This window comes from Sus scrofa, chromosome 3 (assembly GCF_054392235.1).
Source record: "Sus scrofa isolate SSC_HxYL_T2T_F1_AM1 chromosome 3, Sscrofa_HxYL_maternal_Yorkshire_Landrace_v2.0, whole genome shotgun sequence".
NCBI classification, from domain to species: Eukaryota; Metazoa; Chordata; class Mammalia; order Artiodactyla; family Suidae; genus Sus; species Sus scrofa.
In genome coordinates this window covers 18,689,488-18,713,255 of record NC_139385.1, presented here as the reverse complement: position 1 = coordinate 18,713,255, position 23,768 = coordinate 18,689,488, and the positions used below count along the sequence as shown (strand labels likewise).

General features: G+C 43.3%; 1 protein-coding gene and 1 long non-coding RNA gene across 13 annotated transcripts in view; both read right to left on the bottom strand.

Annotated features, from left to right (window-relative positions):
* Positions 1-23,768, bottom strand: part of XPO6 (exportin 6) — a 149,424-nt gene that overhangs the window by 41,075 nt on the left and 84,581 nt on the right. For 8 of the 12 annotated variants that reach the window (XR_014840390.1, XM_085017020.1, XM_085017014.1 and 5 more), the window contains 5 exons: positions 20,694-20,853; positions 19,286-19,363; positions 12,874-13,327; positions 9,450-9,576; positions 3,166-3,275 (listed from right to left, as the gene is read on the bottom strand). Coding sequence is in view for 8 of the 12 variants with exons in the window: in XM_085017020.1 (XP_084873146.1) it covers positions 3,166-3,275; positions 9,450-9,576; positions 12,874-13,327; positions 19,286-19,363; positions 20,694-20,853 (929 nt within the window). In the remaining 4 variants the exon portion in view is untranslated. Of the gene's footprint in view, positions 1-3,165; positions 3,276-9,449; positions 9,577-9,728; positions 9,763-12,873; positions 13,328-19,285; positions 19,364-20,693; positions 20,854-23,768 lie in introns of those variants that run through there. The other 4 variants (XM_085017022.1, XM_085017023.1, XM_085017021.1 and 1 more) reach the window with 3 other exon arrangements.
* On the bottom strand, positions 11,137-12,794 carry LOC146404450 (uncharacterized). The gene is made up of 2 exons (XR_014840437.1): positions 12,743-12,794; positions 11,137-12,568 (listed from the first exon to the last, which is right to left on the bottom strand). It is a non-coding gene; the product is annotated as an uncharacterized LOC146404450 (long non-coding RNA).

Below are 23,768 nucleotides of genomic sequence, written 5' to 3'. Positions count from 1 at the left end.
AAGGGGAAGAGAACTAATGCTTACTTACTGAACAGCTACTGTCAGCCAAGGTACTTGAAACACACTGGCTCAGTTAATTTTCTCAACAACTTGTAATGGAGGCACAACCATTCCCCAAGCCAAAGAGGAAAAGAAGACTGAAATTCAGTTCTTCCCACAGCACTGCTTCAAAAATGGCAAACCTGGACAAGGAACCCTATTAGCAATTTTGCCCCGCTCAGTATGTTACAGAACATTTATTCCCTTAACCCTGGGACTGGAGTTCTCTAAGTGCCCAGTAGCTCTGATCAAGAAACTCTTGAACGTCCTTACTGAGCAAGGAATATGCAGAGCTCCAATTTCCAAGCTCCTAGGACCAAAAAGAAATCCACAAACATTTGGGCTTCTCAACTCATAGCCTACAATCCCTACCACTTTGTTGTGATGAATGATGCAAAACCCTTAAACCACAAGGGACAGGAACTGAATGCTGCCTCTGTGACTTAACCACACCTACGTTTCCCATTTAAGACACCAAGAAAACATTCTTGACGACTTCCTGCAAGATCAGTTGCTTCTGAAATTCTGGCTCAAGCCACAAAAGCCCCTTCCAATTTCTTTCAGATATATTTTATCAGCTGAAAAACAGTTGATTGCACTTACAGGCTCTTTGTTGAAATGAATGAATGTGGTAACTATCAGAAGCCAGTCCTCTTTATCAGCTGCATCTACGAAACAGTGCATCTCTAGTATGCTGGGATCTCTAATTTAACCTAGAAAAGTGGTTGCCAAACTTTCAAAACTGTCATGTAAAAATCTTTGGGTACACACTTGTATAAATACAGAGCATAAGAGGTGACAGGAAAACATCAAAGTTCAAAGATTTTCTGTGCACACAGCAACAAACTACCTTACACACCCTTCTTCGTAGTCTCTACCTTAGACCACTGGCGGGGGGGTCTGACTGAGAAGCAGTTCCCCAGATGATGGTTACCATTTAACGGCACAAACCACACACCAGCTTTGAAGGTTCAGGGTTTGTGTGTGTGTGTTTTTTTTTTTTTAAGGCATAAAAGTATTATACGTGTATTTTTTTTTAAGTCATGAAAAATTAGAAAGCCTCGTTTAGGATAAAAATCAAATGATCAAAGAGAAAAATCCCGAGTGTTTAAGGCGGTTAGCCAGACCCACTGACAACTATACTAACAGATGACAGATGCCTGGGCAGGCAGATCAAGATCACAGACTGAAGGCCTTTGCTGTCCAGAGACCCTGTCACTTAGTAACATGGTCACCGTCTCAGTCAAATGGCAGCAACATCTTCTATTACTTATTATTACTGTTGTGACCATTTATTGAGGATGTAATACGTGACAGACACTGTAGCAAGTATTTTATACACACAATTTCCTTGAATCCTAGCCATTCTGCTCATTTTGCAAGAGGAAATGTGATCAGCATACAATCTGACCAAAAGTAACAGTGCTACCATGAAGCAGCAGAAATTTAAACTCTGCACCACTGCCCCTCCTATTGGTGCAATAATCTGCACAAGTGTGTATTTCCTCAATCAAACCATAGTCTCCACACCTAAAGCACATGTGTACTGTGCTTTAAAAAGCATTTTCATATCATTTCCTCAGTTTATTCTTCCAACAAGCCTAAGAAATGTGGGAAAAAAAATCTACCGCTTAAATACAGCAAACTTAGGCACAGTCCCAGAACCAAAGGATGCAACTGCTCGGTATATAAGAAAGAGAACTTGGCGGAAGTGCCTTTTCTTTGAAGAATCTCATTCAAAAGCACAATTACTCAGAACTGGCAAATTCACCAAAATCAGGATCTACTATTGTGTAAGAAGGTTTCTGCTACACAAATAAACTACCCATAACCACATATGATCTGACACCATAACAACTTGGAAGCTATTGTGCAATCACGAAAATAGTTTTGGGAACAAAAGTGCATATGCTTAAACTTGGAATACAAACACTCCATTTAGAATTTTTAAAACTCATAGGACCTCAGCAATGGGAAGGGTTCCAGAGGTTCAGTCCAACTCTTCCCAGACAGGGGTGGTGGGGGTCTCCTCGCCACCTCCATTTAGTAGGTTTCTGGCGGAGGCGTGTTCACTATCACCACCATCAACCACTGATACTATGTACTGAGCATCTGCAACATGCCGAACATTCTAGATAGATTAGATGTCTACACGTAGCTTTAGATAATTAGATGCATAATGACCGCAGTGTACAGGAAGCATCTTTCTGTGCAAAACGAGAAAAATGAGCTTGAGAAACATGTGGGGGAGAAGAACATTTCCCCATTTTCTGTTTTTTAAAATAGCGTAAGAACAAAACTAATTATCTCTGGATTGTTGGATGATGGATCATTTGTCTTCTTTATATTTTTCCACCTTTGCTGGTTTTAAAATGCTTTATTTTCCTTACAAGTATTTACTATTTTATTTAGGAAATTTTCAAGCACATACAAAGGAGTAAGACAATAATGAACTCCAAGTTCCTATCAACTAAGTTCAAGATCGATGATCAACATACGGGCAACCCACTTTCCCCAGGGAATTATTTTAAAGCAAATCTCAGGCATCGTATCATTTCATCCAATAAATACTTGTATCTCTAAAATAAGGGCCATGGGGGTGGGGGGTGGGGCACAAAAGCATCATCGTATCTAAAAAATTAACACACATATTACTTCTTTAATCAGAAAAAAAATTATTTTTATTTTTATTTTTTTATTTTTATCTTTTTGCCTCTTCTAGGGCTGCTTCCTCAGCATATGGAGGTTCCCAGGCTAGGGGTCTGATCGGAGCTGCAGCCCTGGCCTACGCCACCACCACAGCAACACGGGATCCGAGCCGCATCTGTGACCTACACCACAGCTCACGGCAACACCGGATCCTTAACCCACTGAGTAAGGCCAGGGATTGAACCTGCAACCTCATGGTTCCTAGTCAGATTCACTAACCACTGAGCCACGACGGGAATGCCAAAAAAAAATTTTTTTAAATGAGATATTTAAGGGGAAAAAAGATGAAATGCTCAATGGCATTACTACCTATACAGCTTATGTGATTCAGTTTCACTAGAGGTCTGACTGTATGGTTGCCTCTGACAAAAATGACAAAAATGTCTATTTCTAGTTATTAATGTTTCTGCGGTTTACCTGTTGAGAACTGCTTCCTTGTCTCCCAGACGACTTTTAATTTTACTTGTCAGATAGTCCAAAAAGAGCGTCCAGATATCCAAACAAGAGAAGTAACCTTCATGAGTAGGCTATGGTGCAAAAGAAATCCAGACAATGAAATTACTTAATGCAACTACTCCTCAGAAACACACCCACCAGCTTTTACTTCCACCAGAATGTTACAACCTTAAGCCTAGGTTCCCTCGGGTTCTGCGTAACCACAATTGGTGTCTTTTATTTGGTCTTCACAACTGGGCCCTACAGAACCTAACAAGACAGGGGTGTCCATGGAACACATCATTAAGGAGATACTATGCTGGACAAACCAATTTACAAAATAAACCGAGCAAACTTGTAAAAATCTGAGTCGGTGATGCAGAGAGCTCTTACAGATCATCCCAATTCAAATCTGTTTCAAAGAAATTGAGATCCAGAGACATGTTCAAGGTCAGGGGTAGGAGCATGTCCCTTTACCCACAGCCAAGGCTCTTTCCACTACATGCTATTACAAAACCAAGTTTCAGTAGCTCCAAAGTGACAGGTTTACACATTTAAACATTAGGAAGGAAAGTAACACTTGCAGCCTTCCCACGTAATAGACAGAAAATAAGCCTGTTAAATCTGACCCACAGGCTTGGGCCAGTCTGCAAAGCAGAGGTGTCAAAAAGGCTAATAGCAACCTCTAGGCAGGTGTTGCTAAACACCAAGTGAGGAAAGAAGAGCAAGTCTCTCCAGGGTCCTAGCGCCTGGACCCCTGAACTGATCCACTTTCTCAAGAGAGACAGAGTCTGTTTCATGCAAAACCCAGGCCCCATACTCTCCAGCATCTACGCCTTCTCATACACATTCAGTTTCAACTGTGCCCCGCCGCCATCCTTATACAGACACTCAGATTCTTGCTACCTACAAGAAGTCTTTGGTTTTACTTGCGATTACTTCACTGAACCACACCTTTGGTGGCAGGATTAGATTTAGAAAGAAATAATACCATCGTCTTCTTGGATCCGTTTCCTTCCATTTCTGACCCAAGGAAATCCAGAAGTTTACAAGGGCACCTATGGAATCTGTCCAGTGACAGCGCTGGTGAACAGTGAAGGTTTGAGGCAGAGAAACTATAAACGTAAACGTGGCAAACTTCAACCTCACGATCCCCAGGGGAGCCCTGGTCCTCACTCAGGACCACTAGCAGGGCCATCCTCAGAAGACAAAATGAACCCAAAGAATAAGCAGGAAAAAACGATTCCTAAGGCCCATGGAAATAACATGGGTAAGCTTGTGGACAGGCCCTCAACGTGCAGCCAAGAGATGTAGTCTTGGCCTATGCTTCCTGTAAGGTCACCCAGTTGCCCTTCCTTGGTTTTAAGTAAATACCTACCAGCCCACTCACCAAAACATATAACCCATCAGATGCATGTGGACGTGTTTTGAGAAAAACCACCACATAAATCCAAGTTTTAAGGCCACATCAAAGTACTCTGCAATTATACACATCTTTCTCATGCCTTTGAATTGAGAATTTACCATGTGGCTCAAGGATGGTTTTTAAAAAAAAAAAAAAAAAAAAATGGGAGTTCCCATCGTGGCGCAGTGGTTAACGAATCTGACTAGGAACCATGAGGTTACGGGTTTGGTCCCTGCCCTTGCTCAGTGGGTTAATGATCCGGCGTTGCCGTGAGCTGTGGTATAGGTTGCAGACGCGGCTCGGATCCCGCGTTGCTGTGGCTCTGGCGTAGGCCAGTGGCTACAGCTCCGATTGGACCCCTAGCCTGGGAACCTCCATATGCCATGGGAGCGGCCCAAAGAAATAGCAAAAAAACAAAACAAAAAACAAAACAAAAAAAAAACAAAAAAAAAAAAGAAGAAGGAAAAAAGACTCCCATAGGCCACACTAGTTCAGGCATGTTTTAGGAAGAAGGAGCAAAATGGTAACTGTGAGACCAAAAAGGAACTGGTGATGATAGAGCAAGAGAAGGAGCAGGAAGACAGAAATCATATGCTTATACAGACACCTCAGAGGCAAGCAAGGAAAGTAACAGTGGAGACACACGCCTGGGGAGGACGAGTGGCAAGAGGGACTGACTGCGCAGGACACGTGGGTGAAAGAAAAAATGCAGACCAAGAATCAGAAGACAGGAAATGGTTAAAGGATGATACTACCACCATCTGTGTCTTATGACTATTGGGGTTTTTTTGCCTTTTTCTAGGGCCGCACTCTCGGCACAGGGAGGTTCCCAGGCTAGGGGTTGAATCGGAGCTGTAGCTGAGGGCCTACACCACAGCCACAGCAACGCAGGCTCCAAGCCGAGTCTGTGACCTACATCACAGCTCGCGGTAACGCCAGATCCTTAACCCACTGAGTAAGGCCAGGGATCGAACCTGCAACCTCATGGTTCCTAGTCAGACAACGGGAACTCCATGAGTATTCTTTAAAAATATGTTGACCAGTCCTAAAATGTCCATGAATCGTAGGAACAAAAGGCAAAGTACATTCACAATGACCTTCTAAACAAGAACAAAAGACCCATTTTCCCACTTTACAGATAATTAAACTAGGATAAAGGAAGAATACACTATATTTGTTTTGTTTTTTGCTTTTTATAGCCACATCCATGGCATATGGAAGTTCCCAGGCTAGGGGTCAAATCAGAGCTGCAGTTGCCGGCCTACATCAATGCCAGATCCTTAACCCATGAGCGGAGCCAGGGATTGAACCTGAATCCTCATGGATACTAGTCAGGTTCATTACGGCTGAGCCACAACAGGAACTCCTAAGGCTACACTGTTAATGAAGAGATGAGTGTTTAAAGCTCCCGCTTGAGAGCAATTTTATTTTTTATTCTTAACTTATCCCAGGGAGTTCCTGTCGTGGGTCAGCGGAAACGAACCTGGCTGGTATCCATGAGGATGTAGGTTCAATCCCTGGCCTCGCTCAGTGGGTTAAGAATCCAGTGTGGCTATGACTGTGGTGTAGGCTGGCGGCTACAGCTCCGATTCGACCCCTAGCCTGGGAACCTCCATATGCCACGGGTGCGGCCATAATAAAAAAAAGACCCCCCCAAAAAAAAAAATTTTTTTTCTTATCCCAAAGAACTCTCCTACCAGCTCCTGAGCCTAGAGTGCACCCTGCCATCTTTTTCCTGCCCCACCTCTCCAGCAAAGGGTGGCCTCCTCTCTGGTAAACCCAGAGCACCTTCCAGGTTCCTGCCACTCTGGACCCTCTAGCCCCTCCAGCTAGAATCAGCTTCTGCTTGCACCTCAAGGCCACTGACACCCACAGTTAGGAGTCTATACCCAGAAAAGCAGTCTTCACACAGGAGGCCAGCTGACAATGACCTGCTGGTGAGGGAGGAAGAGAGAAGCTTGCTGTTTGCTTCATGATCAATCTATTTCTTTTCCCGGTATATGCATATAACACATTATATATATAAAACCACTGCTTTCAGTTCAATAGAAAACTAACCCATAGAATTCTAGTGGAAGAATCATAGAAGAGAACACAGAAAGACCCTAACGACATCCACTGCAGTCCATCTCCTTGGGAAATTTAAAAGACGTGTCCAAGGACAGAGACCTAATAGAAAGAACCAGAACTTCTGGGTCCATGTCCAAAGAAGTAGGCATAAGACATGAGTCCTCCAAAACATGTTTAGCTTTCTTCTATACCACGTATGCTAAGATCCTATTTTATTTTTATTTATTTATTTATTTTTGTCTTTGTGCCATTTCTTGGGCCGCTCCCGCGGCATATGGAGGTTCCCAGGCTAGAGGTCGAATCGGAGCTGTAGCTGCCAGCCTATGCCATAGCCACAGCAACGCCAGATCCAAGCCCCGTCTGCCACCTGCACCACAGCTTAAGGCAACGCCGGATCGTTAACCCACTGAGCAAGGGCAGGAATCAAACCCGCAACCTCATGGTTCCTAGTCCGGTTCATTAACCACTGCGCCACGACGGGAACTCCTAAGATCCTATTTTAAATAGGGAGCAAAACTGCAGGACACTTTCATTCTGTTTTTCCAAATAAACCCCTTCTTTCTGACCTCAGCATTGGTTCCTTCGCTCTCTTTCATTTCTGCTGCACTTATTCTAAGGGACCTATCAAATCCTCCTTTTTTTTTTTTTTTTTCCTGGTCCCCTTTAAGATTTCTCTGGATCCATCTCGAAACTCTCCTACCTCTGATGTTTCTCTCCTTCCACCTCACCTCCTTTATCTCATCACTTCTTCTCTCCCTTCTTTGGCCTGATGAGCTCAGAGTGTTTCCTTCTTGCTCCACACTCACTGGCCCTTCTATCAGGGGTCTTGTCACTTTAACCTTTAACCCTCCTCCTCCACCCAGGCCTTTCCAAATCCCCTAGTACACACACACACACACACACACACACACACACACACACTCCTTCCTAGCCTCCATCCTTGCCTCTCCTCTAACCTTGTTGTATCAGTGATATTTAAACAACCAAAAAAGAAAACCTATAACATCAGATGTCCTCACTGATGCAGCAGCTTCATCTCCAATATATACCAACAGAAAGAGATACACATGACACCAAAAGGCAGGTCCAAGAAAGTTCACTGTAACAGGATTCATGATCACCAAAAACTAAAAGTAGCCCAGATCAGCATGGCGTGGATTTTCTGACTTTCTATAAAACAATGACAACTACTGCCACTCACAACACAGGTGCATCTTGTAAAGGTAATGCTGAGTGAAAAAAGCCACACACAACAAATATACATTGTATGCTTCCATTTGGAGAAGTTCTAAAAGAGGCACAACTAAGCTGGGATGCTGAAGTCAGGTTACTCCTGGAGAAGAGGAAGGGGAAGTGATATGGAAGGGACACGAGGGGGTTTCTGGGGGTGCTGGTCATGTTCTATTTCTTGACTTAGGTCGTGGTAACACAGTTGGTTCATCTGGGGAAACTCATGAAGCTGTACATGTATGATTTATGTGCTTTTCCATATGTGTGTGATACATCAACATAAAGCTTATTTTAAAAAGACACGCAAATGGACACAAAAGTGATAGGACATGACAGAAATGTCCAAAACTGGACTGTGATGATGGCTGCACAAGTTTATAAATCTACCAAACATCACTGAATTGTACAATTAAACAGGTGAATGTCATAGTATGTAAACAATTGTACAATTAAACAGGTGAATGTCATAGTATGTAAACAATCATAGTATGTAAACTGTATCTCAATAAAGCTGCTAAAATATATGGAGAAATAAAAAATACCGGGTTACCAGAACGTAAATTCAGAGAAGGAAAGTACTTTGCTTATGAGGGTTCTATGTCTAGTTCCTGAAATACAACAGGAGCTCAAAAAACATCTGCTGAGGAGTTCCCGTCGTGGCGCAGTGGTTAATGAATCTGACTGGGAACTATGGGGTTGCAGGTTCGATCCCCGGCCTTGCTCAGTGGGTTAAGGATCCAGCATTGCCGTGGGCTGTGGTATAGGTTGCAGATGCGGCTCAGATCTGGCGTTGCTGTGGCTCTGGCGCAGGCCGGCAGCTAGAGCTCCAATTCGACCCCTAGCCTGGGAATCTCCACATGCCGTGGGAGCGGTCCTAGCAAAAGGCAAAAAGACAAAAATCTGCTGAATGGGGGAGACAACTGGACCCACCAAGGCTTAACTCCTGAGAGTGTCACTATTTATAATCTCCTCGTGGGACATCGTAGTGACAGTTACAGATCGGAACTATAGACTTGAATATCAGACATTTTCTATATTTGGCTTCTCCAACATACTAGCGGCTAAGAGCACAGATTCTATGGGTTCAAATCCTGGCTCCACTGCTTACACTAACTGTACGATGCTCAGCAAGTTATTCTTTGTGCCTCAGTTTGTGGAATGGAGATGATAATAATACCCACCTCATAGGGCTGTTATAAAAGAGCAATGTGTTCCTCTTCACACAGTAAGCACTAGTATGATAAATTATGATAAGCACTATTATGACAAATTATGATAAGCACTATTATGATAAATTATGATAAGCACTATTATGATAAATTATGATAAGCACTATTATGATAAATTTTTTTTGGAGGGGGTGGGCATGCCCACAGCATGTGGAAGTTCCCCAGCCAGGGATCAAACCCAGGCCATAGCAGTGACCATGCCAGATCCTTAACCGCTACACCACAAGAGAACTCCGAAAGGTTTGAGAAAGTGCACAAAGACGTTCTTTCTCCCGAAAATAACAAAGCAGACTTTGGGGGGTGGGAAGGGACAGGCAGCTCTGGTGCTTTACCTGATGAAATGTGTACTTGAACAGAAGTGTCAAAAACTCCACCACGGGGAACTGGGAGTAGGACTCAATTCTTCTTAGGTGAACACTCACAAAGAGCCGCAGAAAGTCAGTAAACTTCTCGATGTAGCTAAATAAGACAAGAAGACAAAAGGCACCAGTCAGAAACTCGGCCACCTCCGGAGAAGAGAACTCAAATTCAATCCAAATTTCTTTCAGTACACAACTGTACAGATTTATAACATATTGTCAGTTAAAAATATAAAGGCCTACAACAATTACCTACAGGTCAGGCAACCCTTCATTCCATTACCACCTGAAACATAGCAGAAAAGCAACTTTAATCCTCAGGCACTATCTAGAAAGGCATCTTATAAGCTAGTGCTCTCATATTTTCTAACTCAGTGTTATGCCCCCATTAAAGTGAAAGGAAATGACACTAAAAAGTCAATGGGCAGGTCATCTGTCATTTCAACGCGGCACGTCTAGAAGGCTGGTTTTCTTTGCTCGGAGGCCGAAATATTAAAACGAATGCACTAAAAACCCCAAAACAAAACAAGGCTATACAAAAGGCAGGGTATCCAGGTAAGGCATAGTCAGGCTTGCTAAGATATTCATATATTGCGAAGATATTCAATATAATTCTCGTTTCATCCCCACCCTCTGGCTCCTGATGCTAATTAAACGTAGCGCATCCCAATCCACTCTAAAACTGAGGTCAAAGGTAAGGGAGGAGGGCTGTTTGTCAGAGCTGGACAAGACCCGGGGACAGTTTAGTGCTGCTTCATTTTACAGACGAGGCCCAGAGAGATAAAGTAACTGGGCCAAGGTCACTCAGCCAGCTCATGGGACTCCCAATCCAGTGCTCTTTCTTTTCACATCCCAGTGAATCCCCAATTCATTTGTACTCAAAAATCATTTCACAGAAGAGGGTGGGTCACAGCTGCAAGGATAAAAGACCTTTGTTATTAAATTCACAGCACATCATCACTCTCACATGTCAGAAACTGTCATTTCAAGCCCCTAAATACCAAAAGGTGATTAGAAAATGAGATGGCTGTACCTCCATAAATCGTGTATCAGAGACTGATTAAGAACAATAAACTAGGCCTTAGCCAAAAATTAAATGATAGCCAAAAGCAATTCTGAAACCCTAACTGCAAAAAGCTGGTTTTTTTGTTTTGTTTTGTTTTTGTTTTTAAGCAAAGATCTATGAGATAATAAAGGGGAAGACGATGACTACTACTCGAAGAGCAAAACTGGCCTGTAAAGAAAATGTCCCATATTGTTCCTGGGACCTATCACCCTGAGGGAGGCCAATCTGTGGGAGCACCACCCCTAGGTAAGCTTATCTGCAGCTTAAAAAAAAAATTAATTTGTTTGATAAGGATCATGGGGCCAAATACTTGAAAAACACTAAGGCATTAATCAACTGCTTTTAGAGATAGTTAAGTACAAAAAGACCTCTCTCCGAGGCCTTCAATCACTAATACTCAAGAGCAGGAACCTCTTTCCTTGCTCAGCTTATTCAAAGTCATCAACCAGTTTACGGCTTTCCAGGAAGATGCACTCAATTCCCTGCCACCCATAAAAGAATAAGGAGAAGTCCTGGGCCAAATAGTGCACAATCTCAGTTTTATTTTAATCTCCAACCCAATTTAAAAAAAAAAAAAAAATACAAGTAAGACTGTTCAGTGGCTAAAACTCCAGATTTTATTTCACCTCATTTTCTTTCCCTTGCCCACCTTCTGGTACAGGTGCTAATGAGCAGTGGAAAGTTAGGAAAAAAAGGCAGTAGAGAAGAGCAGCAGCAAGAAACCTGGTTAAGCAGCGCCTAAACAACTGAGAATGGACTTAGCTGTTTAGAATTAGTGGTAAGGGACCCAACAGCCAGGAAGCAAGCACACAGTATTGTTCATGTCACCTTTCTGCTTCCAGGTACCTCTCAGCTTTCGCAGGGCAATAGGAAGCATAGGATTAAAATATAAAACCAAGAGCACAAAAGTTACACGTAACAAAATCAGTACATAGATCATCCAGGATGACATTTTTACACGACCCAAATGTAAGCCATAACAAACATTAGACTACAAGTAAAAGTGAAAAAACAACTGCTATCTGAGAGTTCGTATAAGCAGTCAGGTTACTGTTGTGGTTTTTTAAACGTATGAAAGTACAGCCTTTCTTAACCAAAGCTGGAAAGGATATAATATAAAGCTGTGTGTCTGAATGTTGATGCCTTCGAATTCAAATAGAAAGCAATACCAAATGATGAAAAATAAAACATATTACCATACCAGATTATGAGTTCTTTTGGGATTACACAAAGAAAATTTTACATAAAGCTTGTTTACAATGAATGAACCAAACCAAAATAGTCCTATGTACCAATTGTTTTTAACTTTAGGAAAAGCTATTAAAATTGCTAAGTTTAAAAAGCACGAAAACTGTCTTAACTTTAGGCACTCGACTTTATATCCTGCTACTTACTTACTCTAAGGAAAAGGAAACGGCTTAACTCTGTACTGCTTAATAACAAAAACAAGCTGGGAAAAGTTGATCACGATACTAACAACTTTTGCTGCCAATCTGTAGTAAATATTTACTAATTCAATACAATTTATCTGTTTGAAAGTTTCTGAACAGTCAACATAATGCTCTTAATATAAATTTCCAACTTCCCCTCGTTTTCACACCGCAGTAGTGTCATAGTAATGAAAGCTGTAAGACAGATAAACGACAAATCGTCTGTAAGGGAAACAAACAATGAGACGGGGGCCTCAGCATCCTTCGGGGTCATCGTTTAGCATCCTCCGTGAAGAAAAGCTAGGGGATGCTAAGGCTCTGAACATTCAGGTGGACAACAAAGCAATGCAGGTACATGTGCCCACATTAACTTCTCTCCTTCCTTGTGAGGAGAACTTGCCGCCAGTGTAAAACGCACAATAATGACAACATTCCTACACACTGCGTGATGTCCCCTTGGGGAAAGTCAAAGAGTAAGAACCGACAAGCAACCTCAGGCGAGGAAGGGCGAGTACAGCTCCTGTACCTCCACAGGCCTCCTCTCCCGCTCTTGGCTACACATGAGCAGCAGTCTCAGTTTCTGCACCAAGTCAGACCTGCAGGCAAAGAGTGAGGAAGAGGGCGGACCAGGGTGGAAGGGAGGACAGGAGATGGATGGGCAAAGAAGACAACCAACCTACACACTTCACAAGCACTTTTCCAACTCAACTCCTTTCCCTTGACCACCCTAGCCCTTCCAGCTAAGCTCAGACTTACTGGTCCACACCTACCTCTCCTGTCCTCACCAGGAGCCCCAGATTCTGAAACCAAAGAGGATTACAGACACTAGGCAGCACACAACGGGATCAACAGTCAAGGCCCATTGTCAGGGCACAGCCGACTCCACACCCGTCTGCATTACCTCTCATCGAGTTCTTCTAGCCTGCTCTTCACTGTGTGGGCATTGTTATCCTTGGTGATTTTCTGCAGGAGGTAGAAAGTCTGCTGGAACATACGCAGTAAGTACTCCTCGAATTCCATAGGCACGCAGTTCTTGGACATGAGTTCATTGATGCAGGACATGGCCAGGACCCCAAGCCGGCCGCGCTCCTGACCCAACACACAGTTCTGGCTGCTGCCGTTAACTGATGCCATCTTTCTGGCCCGGATGTCGCAGCCAAAGCGCGCAAAGTGGAAGATGGTGGTAAGGAGGGACGGGGTGATGCTGGCAGAGAGAGGAATCCAACTGAAGAGGTGGGCCAGGCACTCCAAGGCCAGGGAACAGATATACTCACTCTCCACGTCAAGGATGGGGATTGGCTGATTCAACAGTTTGGCTGAACTAGGACTCTGCAACAGGTTACTCAGTAAGTCACCTGAAACACAAAAGGCCTTTCAGATACACACGATCAACTCTCTTACAAATCAATGTACATAATTCTTCTTTAAAAAAAAAAAAAAAAAAAAAAACACAACCAAGCATTAATATACAGTAGAGGTTCTCCAGCGCCTTGGGGGTTCACAAATTCATAACTCTTTTTAAGAGAATACTATTGTCTTCCTCACTTTTATTATCTTACAAGTGTACCACAGAGCTTTCTAGAGGCTACAGTCTATGTGATATGCAACAGAGAAAAAGCAAAAGTTACCTCATTAAGCTACGTAAGAAAGAGAATGACAAAAGTGTAAAGTAATACTGCTCTTGTCAGTACATCTTTTTGTTTACTTTGGAAAAGTTATTTTTCATTAAGATATGTTATCTGTAAAAAAATAAAATAAAAAATTAAAAAATTAAAAAGGTATGTTATCTGTATATATGTACTGAGTTCATCACAGTTACTTTTAAGTATTTCCGAACTGTCTTAGTTTTAATATCAATAGATAAAACCCAGAAAACTCTTTGAGGACCTCAATAATTTTTTTAAAGTAAAGGGGTCCAGGGTGGACAAAAGGGGGGAAGGTGGTAAAAAGGTACGAACTTCCCTTTTTAAGGCAAATACGTCCTGGGGATGTGATGTACACTACAGTGACTAGAGTTAACAATACTGACCGTATATATTTGAAAGTTGCTAAGAGAGTAAAATAAGAAAAAAAAAAAATGTGTATCTATGGGTGGTAATGGACGTTAACTAGATTCACACTAGTGATCATTTTGCAATATACACCTACAGCAAATTATTATGTTGTATATCTGGAATTAACACTAACCATGTTATATGTCAATTATATGCCAATTTAAATCCAAAAAAAAAAAAAGAAGAAGAACTTCCCATTGTGGCTCAGCGGTTAACAAACCTGACCCGTATCCATAAGGACTCGGGTTCAATCCCTGGCCTCCCTCAGTGGGTTAAGGATCTGGCATTGCCATAGATGGGGTGTAGGTCAGAGGCGCAGCTCAGATCTGGCGTGGCTGTGGCTGTGGCGTAGGCCAGCAGCTGTAGCTCTGATTCGACCCCTAGCCTGGGAATTCCATGAGCCACAGGAATATCCCTCGAAAGCAAAAAAAAAAAAAAAAAAGACCCTATTCTTTAGTTCAGAGGAAATTTTCCAGAGTGGGAGTCCAAGGAAAGGGAAAAAAGCAAAACATCAATGATAATAAGGTGTTTATTATTAACATCTAAGACAGTGATAAGAACCACTTCGTATGCTCTTGTTATTTGCTTGGTGCTGCACTTCGCACTTTACATACATGTTCTCATTCAACGCTCCCAGCTCTAACGTAAGTATAATTATTATCCGCATTATTTACACAATGTTAGTATAACTAAAACACAGATAGATTAGTTCTTCAGCTAGTCAAAGGCAGAGCTAAAACTAAAACCCAGGTCTGGCCCAAAGACTATGCTCCTTCCCAGAAGCCAGGTCAGGAACAATTATGCAGCCAGGAAAAAAGATTAGTCAGAGAGCTAATATTCAGATATAGAAAAATATATAAAATCTAAAAATCTAAAGTCGTAAGTAAAACAGTATGTGTACACCAGGACCCAAACTGTAAAAGGATATAAGCACGAGGACAAAGATGGAATAGGATTACGAAGAGGTAAAGCCTGTTTATGTGGGTAGGATGATCTCTGATTTTCTTCCCTCAAAACAGGTATCTTTTCTTTTCTTTTCTTTTTTTTTTTTTTTTTTTTTGCTTTTTAGGGCCCCACCCATGGCATATGGAAGTTCCCAGGCTAGGGGCTCAATCAGAGCTGCAGCCACAGCAACACAGGATGCAAGCTGCGCCTGCAACCTACACCACAGCTCACGCCAATGCCGCACCTGACCCACTGATGGAGGCCAGGGATCGAACCTGCATCCTCATGGATACTAGTTGGATTCATTTCCACCACGCCACTATGGGAACTCCAAAACAAGTGTCTTTTAATGTTGTTTCTCAATAAAAATGATTTTACTCAACTTTAAATGTCTGGAGGAATTTTAGTAAATCGTAGGTGAATTTTTCCAAAATGGTATCATGATCAAAGTGAAAGAAACCACCAGGGAAGAGAGAGCCTGCTTCATGCTCCAGAGCAAAGCTGAGGGAGCTCAAACAAGCTCCTTGTGCACCAAGACACACTGATCACAAAACCTGAGAGCGACATCATGGTCCCTGAACGGGGCCAGATGCTGGTGGTGATAACGTATCCACTCCCGCGAAGGAGTACGTGGGCAATGCCAGGGCATTTACTAACTTGGAAATGACCCAGACATGAGTGGGACACTGGCTTTTCATGCAAAGATCCCCTTTTTAATTTTCTTAATTACTGAAATTCTGTATGTGTTCTATTCAGTTCTACGTGACTAACTCAGAGCTGCTCAACCTCAGCACTATTCACATTTGGGTAAAAGATTCTCCAGTGTTGTTCTGTGCACTGTAGGATATTCAGCAGCAGCCCTGGCCTCCACTCACCAGATGCCAGTGGTACCCTCTTCCTTCAGTTGTGTTAACCCACAAATTTCTCCACATTGCCAAACATCCCCCGCAATAAAATCACCCCAACTGAGAGCCTCAGACCTAACTGTAGCCTCCGTCCAGTCAAATGGGGGGAAACTCTTCAAGGAAGCTTTGGGAGGAGGAAACAAGATCACCGGGGTTGTGATTGGCCTTCCCAAGCCCTACTTTTCTGGAGGTGAAAAGATGTGCAAGTGCACAAACACGAGCACCTTGGAAAGAGTTTGCGAAAAAATCAGGAGAAGACACCTTCACCCTGAAAAGCTTACCATCGCCAGCGGATGCACAGATCTATATTTACAACTAAATACCACGTGGGCAAGGAGAATATGGCCCCTGCATTTTTGGCACCGAACCATCAAAGCTAACTCACAACTACAGTATCAGTGTGATTTCCCTTGGTTCACTTTCTTCCCATTTGCCAAGCAAAGAGCAGTGAGGACAAGAGAGGCTGAGGCTGCAAGGGTGCGCAAGGCAGCCGCAGCCTCCGCAGAGGGCGCATCCCCACCTCCTCGGCTCCCTCGCTGCTCAGGAGGGAGCCGCTCTCTGAGAGTGACTGAGACAGCCAGGTGAGGACAGAGTGTCCACGTCCCTGTCCCACCCCTTCCTGGAGATGTGACCTCGGGGCACATTACCCGCCCACCCCCACCCCGGCCAGGAACCCCAATTTCCTTATTTGTAAATGAGTAGATGAGGAAAGTAAACCATCACCGGCTTCACAGGACTCGGATCTACTGAGGTGAGTTTCAGAGATGAGGCAACAATTCGGGGAACTATTCTGAGATGTAAACTACACACACCTGTCAAACCTTGTTCTACATCCAGACTGTGAGAGCAGCTGTTGCAGGGATTTTATTCTTTGCAAGTGAGCAGACAGAACATGACATTACAAAAAAGTATATGAGAAAAGAGACCAAAAGCCCACAGGGCCAAGCCTGAGGGGCAGCTGGGCAGGCCAGTGAGAGACTGGCAGGGGCTGCCGCGGGGCTGTGTTTAGGAATTCTCTGGCTTACTCTCTGGGCCCTAAGATTCCTCAGAATGAATTTTCTCCATAAAACTGAACTCACAGTCAAGAAAGCGAAAGAATTTTCTAGAAATTTGACTGCTTAACTTGGTGTCTTAAGGACACCAAGGCAGTTTAGTAAGCAAATAAATGTTGATTAAATCATCAGCATTGCCCAAACCAGTGGAGCAAGAGCTGATGACTTCACTTGCAACTGTCATAAAGAGGAAAAAAAGGTAACGAATGAACATGCACTTCTCTTTAAAAAAAAAAAAAAAAAAAAGAGGAAGTATACCTCTTAAGAACACCAGCTTAAAAGATTACTTAACTCCCTAGTCCACCCCCTGGTCTCAATTTATTTTGCTTTTTCTTGATATTAAAAATCAAGACTTCGGAGTTCCCGTCGTGGTTAACGAAATCTGACTAGGAACCATGAGGTTGCGGGTTCAATCCCTGGCCTTGCTCAGTGGGTTAAGGATCCGGCGTTGCCGTGAGCTGTGGTGTAGGTTGCAGACGCGGCTTGTATCTCGCATTGCTGTGGCTGTGGTGTAGGCCAGGGCTGCAGCTCCGATCAGACCCCTAGCCTAGGAACCTCCATATGCCACAGGTGTGGCCCTAGAAAAGACAAAAAAACAAAAAGACCCAAAAAAAAAAAAAAAATCAAGACTTCAAACAAAAGAAATTTTTTTTTTTTTTTTTTTTTTTGCTTTTTAGGGCCACACCCACAGCATTTGGAGATTCCCAAGCTAGGGGTCGAATCGGAGCTATAGCTGCCGGCCTACACCACAGCCACAGCAATGCCAGATCCAAGCCTCGTCTGTGACCTATACCACAGCTCACGACAACAATGGATCCTTAACCCACTGAGCAAGGCCAGGGATCAAACCCACATCCTCATGGATACTAGTCGGATTCGTTTCCACTGAGCCACAACAGGAACTCCAAATACCCACCTTAAAAATGAAGGGTTGGAGTTACTGTTGTGGCGCAGTGGAAGCAAATCCTACGAGTACCCATAAGGATGTGGGTTCGATCCCTGGCCTCACTCAGTGGGGTCAGGGACCCAGGAGCTATGGTGTAAGTGGCAGACATGGCTGGGGGCCCACATTGCTGTGACTGCGGCATAGGCTGAGAGCTGTAGCTCCCTTTCAGCCCCTAGCCCAGGAACTTCCACATGCCCTGGGTGTGGCCCTAAAAAGCAAACATAAATAAATAAATAAAAATCAGTAAAAAAAAAAAATTAAAATGAAGGGTTACCACTAAGGACAAATAAAATTCAATTTTCTGTAGGCTTTTAATATATTCTAGAACTCTGTAACAGTTTTTAATCTAAGAACTATGACCAATGACTAACAGTTTTTAATCTAAGTATGACAAACAGAATTGGAGTCAGTTAGGAAACTATAAGCGTCCTCAAAACTTCAGTAACTGCAAGAATTTCAACTTCCACATATTAACAACAGGCAACATGGAACAGTCTGGGCTCAGAGAGGTCTGATTTCAACAGCCTATTTCCTTAAGGTAAAAGAGAAAGGTGTGGAAATACTTCTCATTAGCCACATCAACCTTTACAGTAGAGGAAGAAGGGCCGTTTCACAGGATGTACTCTACTTGAAAAGCATTTGTGTTCACTTAGTGTAAACAGAAGCCATTTAGAAACTAAAAGTTCCTGCTCAGACACAATTTCCTCTTTCCATCCATCCTTGAAAGGAGCCATGTTTAGGTGAACTGCACTCTGACTTCTGAAACAGATATTAATACAACTGTGGACAGCAATCAGCCCCCAGTAAACTATTTAATGGCCACTCTAAGTATGCCCACGCTTTATCAAATGCATCTCAAGGGCTGTAAGCCATCGCTGATGACTGCACACTGGTCTCCCATCTGTCTAGGCCAACATGACTTTTCCCTGAGCCCGTGGGCGAGAAACCACTCCACGCTCCCAGGTCCCCACCCCCTTCGGGCTGCCACCTGTGGCCTGACCCCTGCCTAACTGCAAAGCAGACCCATCATGCCCACAAGCTCCTATCGACCTCAGCATGAGTCATATAGCCACAAATTTGAGAAAAAGGAAAAACCACACCGGGGGGGGGGGGGGACAGCAGTCAGAAGCTGAAGGGGACGGGAGTAGATGACGGAAGATCAAAGGCGTCATCTTCCTGATGGGCAAGGAAGAAACAAACTATGTTGAACTATGCTGTTCAAAATATAATATTAGAAACACAAGTAACTCACAAGGAACTAAGAAAGCTACTCAGAAGACAAGGGGCAGAGAGGCCAAAAATAGATTAAGGAAGAATCTGCATCTGTATCTGGCATAGATAAGCAATTGCTACCCTGCTGAGACCCTCGATTGCATTTAAAAAGAGGAACACAAGTGTGTGCAGACCATACCACTTTCTCCTGAGGTCGGGGATGGTGGTGGGGTGGCGGCAGTCACGCTGTGTTTGTCCCAGACAGTCTCCAAGATACCTACCAAGAACGGAAAAACTGAGTTTAAGAGAGAAATAAAACCCAACATATGAAAATCAGATTCAGAAAAACGATGTGTTGATACCTCTGATCAAACAAACATCAGTATTTAGGAGTTCCCATCGTGGCTCAGTGGTTAATGAGCCAGACTAGTATCCACGAGGAAATGGGTTCAGCCCCAGTCTCACTCAGTGGGGTAAGGATCTCAGCATTGCTATGAGCTGTGGTGTAAGCTGGAGGCTGCAGCTCCCATTCAACCCCTAGCCTGGGAACCTCCATACGCCGCAGGTATAGCCCTAAAAAGACAAAAGACCAAAAAAAAAAAAAAAAAAAAAAAATCATGTCACAATTAAAAATATTTTAACACCAAGAGATATCAGACATGGTCCCTAACTCTAGAAATTTAACACCTGGTTGTGGATGTCAATACATATGCGCTGAATGAATAAATGCTCTGAGGTCTGGGTTTCCCCCGAAGCATTTGGGGAAGGATGGGGGTGCAAATGACAAGGTTACCTTTAATCAAGCACTCTTACAACCAATTTTAAGTGCTTACTACATGCCAAGCACTTCTGTAAATACACGCCAAAAAAAAAGAAAAAAAAAAAGTTCCCAGACATCCAAGAAGCCTGTATAGAAAAAGCCAGAGATATAATACTTCTTTTCCCTACATTTCTTCCAACAGCATGGCTCAGCCTCATGGCCTAGCGCTGCCCTGCTCCTCAGAACCAGCAGCTACACGGGCAGCTCAGCAGGCACAGCCCGCTCTCCGTGCAGGGGCTCCACCCTCTCCCCACCTTTCTGTCTCACTCTGCAGTTTGCTTTATGCTTATTCTTACCCCTCACTCCTGGTCACGAGGCTCTAATACAACAGACAAGATGACGGAGCAAATGCTGCATACGACTACAAGCCGGCTCCACACCTTGTCTCACTTCCCTACTCAGCATCTGAAATGTTCACATCTTCTTCCTCCCCTTTCTCCTGATCTTAAATTCAAGCCACCTTAAATACATGCTGCTTGCCATCCACTTTGCAATGCAGCAGTCAGAATTTCAATCACATTCCTATGACCTGGTCCATACCTCATTAATCGCAGCCATAGTGAGGACCAAATAAAAGATTTTAAAAGGAAAATAAATCACATTTTTTGAGGTCCTACTGCGTGCCAGGCACTGGGCTAGTTGCTGGAAATATGGCACCACTTTCTTTCTATTTTTATGCTTGGTCTCAGTAACAGCTAAAACAGCTGCTCAAAATGTCTCAGTGCCAAGGCCTGGGTTCTGGGCATCTGCAGGCAGCCTGCCTTTTGGTGCCACCCCAACTGCTCACCTGTCAGTAGGCCAAGCACAGTCTGCACCTGGTCCAGCAGCAGCTTCCGCAACTCCTCCTTCCGAGCCACGCTGAGATCCTCACGGGGACAAGCCAGCTCTTCTGAAGTTGTCTTCAACATAATCAGCCCAAGGGGAGTTGTCACAGGGGACTGGATCAACTGCCAAGAAAAGACAAGTTCTGAGCAGAGTGTTTGGCTAATTAGGATACAAGGAAGAGTGACTAAAGGTAAACCTGTGAAGAACAGTCGTCCCTCAGTATCCACGGTGGGGCAGGGGACCCCCAAATCCAAGGACGTTCAAGTCCCTTACATTCAATGGTGTAGTGCAGTCAGCCCTCATAGCCAAGGATGCAAATCCCATGGAAACGCAGTATCAACTGTACCTCTATGTGTTTAATCTTATATGAACAGGCTACATAAAGTCAACTCTTTAGAAAAATGACAGGGTACACTTAAGTACCTTTTTTAACTATTCAAAATATATTCTCTCTCTCTCTTTTTTTTTTTTTTTTTTTTTTTTTTTGCTTTTTAGGGCCACACCCACAGCATATGGAGGTTCCCAAGCCAGGGGTGGAATTGGAGCTGCAGCTGCCGGCCTGCACCACAGCAATGCCAGATCCAAGCCGAGTCTGCGACCTATACCACAGCTCATGGCAACGCCAGATCCTTAACCCACAGATCGAGGCCAGGGATTGAATCCACAACCTCATGGTTCCTATTTGGATTCATTTCCACTGAACCACGACACAAACTCTGATTCTCATCTTATTTTAAAGACAAAATTCTAATACCACGAACTTAAAAACAAGAAAACAATGCTCTTTTTCACCTAACATGATAATTTTTATACATGTCCCTACTCCCAACAGAGCCTTGGTTACTCTGCCCAGGTTAATATATTCGTGATTAAGATATGTGTAAACCAATTTGTGATATCTTTCCAACATTCAGGTGTTAAAACAACTTCACAGTTCGAAGCTTTGCATGCTTCACCCAAGTTCAAGATTAAACATGCAGCAGAGCAGAAACACGCATACACATCACTCAACTATGATAGTTATGACGTTGCAAATACCTACATAGCAAATTAACCTGCAATATCCACTATACCACAGGAAAGTTTCCTTAAATAAGAGACAGAAAAAAAGGTCCACTTTCAAGAGCATAACACTACTTACATCTTTCTAATCATTTTCACAAAATTCCAAGCATTTATTTTTTTAGTTTCCAGAAATGGTAAAAGTAATCACGGTTCGATTAAAATTCTGTTGGGTTATATGCTACGATCTATAAAAGAGCAAACAAAAGCACCTGACCATTTTCTGTAATCATAATTTAACTTTAAATGGAGTTCATTCCTTGATAAAAGAGTTAAGTTTTTTTAATGTACTCAATCTATAAGATGTGACCCTTAGGGAAGAGGAGGACACCCAGGAGTGCGCCCAGACAGAAAGGCTCTTCTCCACTTCAAAAAACACACAGGGCACTTCTGGGCCCTTGAAAACAACCCTCCACACGGCAGACCAAGGAACCACGCATCCCCAAAGAACAGTACTCAATTAACGGGGACCTAGGAGGAATCCAGCTGTCCTCAAGGAGCATTGCATAAAACCATCCACAAGTAATGGTGTGTTCCAAACGCTATTAAATCTGTTCTCTTGAATTTTAAAACTTCAAGTACATCCTCCAGAAGCTTTCCCTTCATTTTCCACAAGCATGGGCTCTTTCTAACACCAACTTCAACTCAGATAAGGCAGCAGAGGGGAAACGAGAACTCCCTTCTCCAACCATTTCTCTTTACATGATAAAGCAGAACTTCCTAAGCACCTCCTTTCACTCCGACCCCTTTTGGGGATTATCCCTAAAGATTTTCCTGACTTCTCCCCTTTCACTTCTTTCTTTCTCCTCCACTTTTGTCTCTATTTTCACCCAAGACCTCATCCTTACTCTCTCAGGTGGGAATGACTCATATTGCAAATATTCCATGGGGCAATACTTTCCTGTATATGTGAAATGCTTCTGTGCTCTCCAGAAATTAAAAAAAAAAAAAAAAATCCTATAATATGGGAAATATATCTTAAAGGCCCTCCTTTAGTGGAAGGAAGCCAAAAAAGCTTTCAGATGGTTTAATCAAAAGATCATATGATAGCGAAACTGATTTCAGAACCAGTTTGATCCTGTTTACCAATACCTGAAGAAAAAATTTACTTTATTATCATTATCAGAAATGTCAGTGATTGAGCATGTTCTTGGCATGGCTTTCATGTCTCTGGTTCTCATGCGTGACTAAGAAGCAGAGAGTGATACAACTGGAAAGAATTATAAAGATTACTTAGTCCAATACTCTCATTTTACAAAGAAAGGAGGAGGCTCACATAAGCGGCAGGAGTTGCTAAAATCCAGGTGATCGGAAGTTCCCATCGTGGCTCAGTGGTTAACGAATCCGACTAGGAACCATGAGGTTGCGGGTTCGGTCCCTGGCCTTGCTCAGTGGGTTAACGAACCGGCGTTGCCGTGAGCTGTGGTGTAGGTTGCAGACGCGGCTCGGATCCCGCGTTGCTGTGGCTCTGGCGTAGGCCGGTGGCTGCAACTCCAATTCAACCCCTAGCCTGGGAACCTCCATATGCCGTGGGAGCGGCACAAGAAATAGCAACAACAAAAAAGACAAAAAAAAAAAAAAAAAAAAAAGGAACCATGAGGTTTTGGGTTCAATCCCTGGTCTTGCTCACTGGGTTAAGGATCTGGCATTGCCCTGAGCTGTGGTGTAGGTCGCAGACGTGGCTCGGATCCCGCGTTGCTGTGGCCTTGGCGTAGGCCAGCAGCTATAGCTCCGATTCAACCCCTAGCCTGGGAACCTCCATATGCTGCAGGAGTGGCCCAAGAAATGGCAAAAAGACAAAAAAATAAAATAAAATAAAATAAAAGAAAGAAAAGAAAAGAAAAGAAAGGTGATCTGTGACAAAAATGGACGCAGACCCCAAACCCACTGCCTCCGGGTCCAGTGCCTCTTCCACTGCGAGGTGTTTCAGTCACGAAGGCTGCACGAGCTGAAAGGAGTCATTTCTGGACGGTGC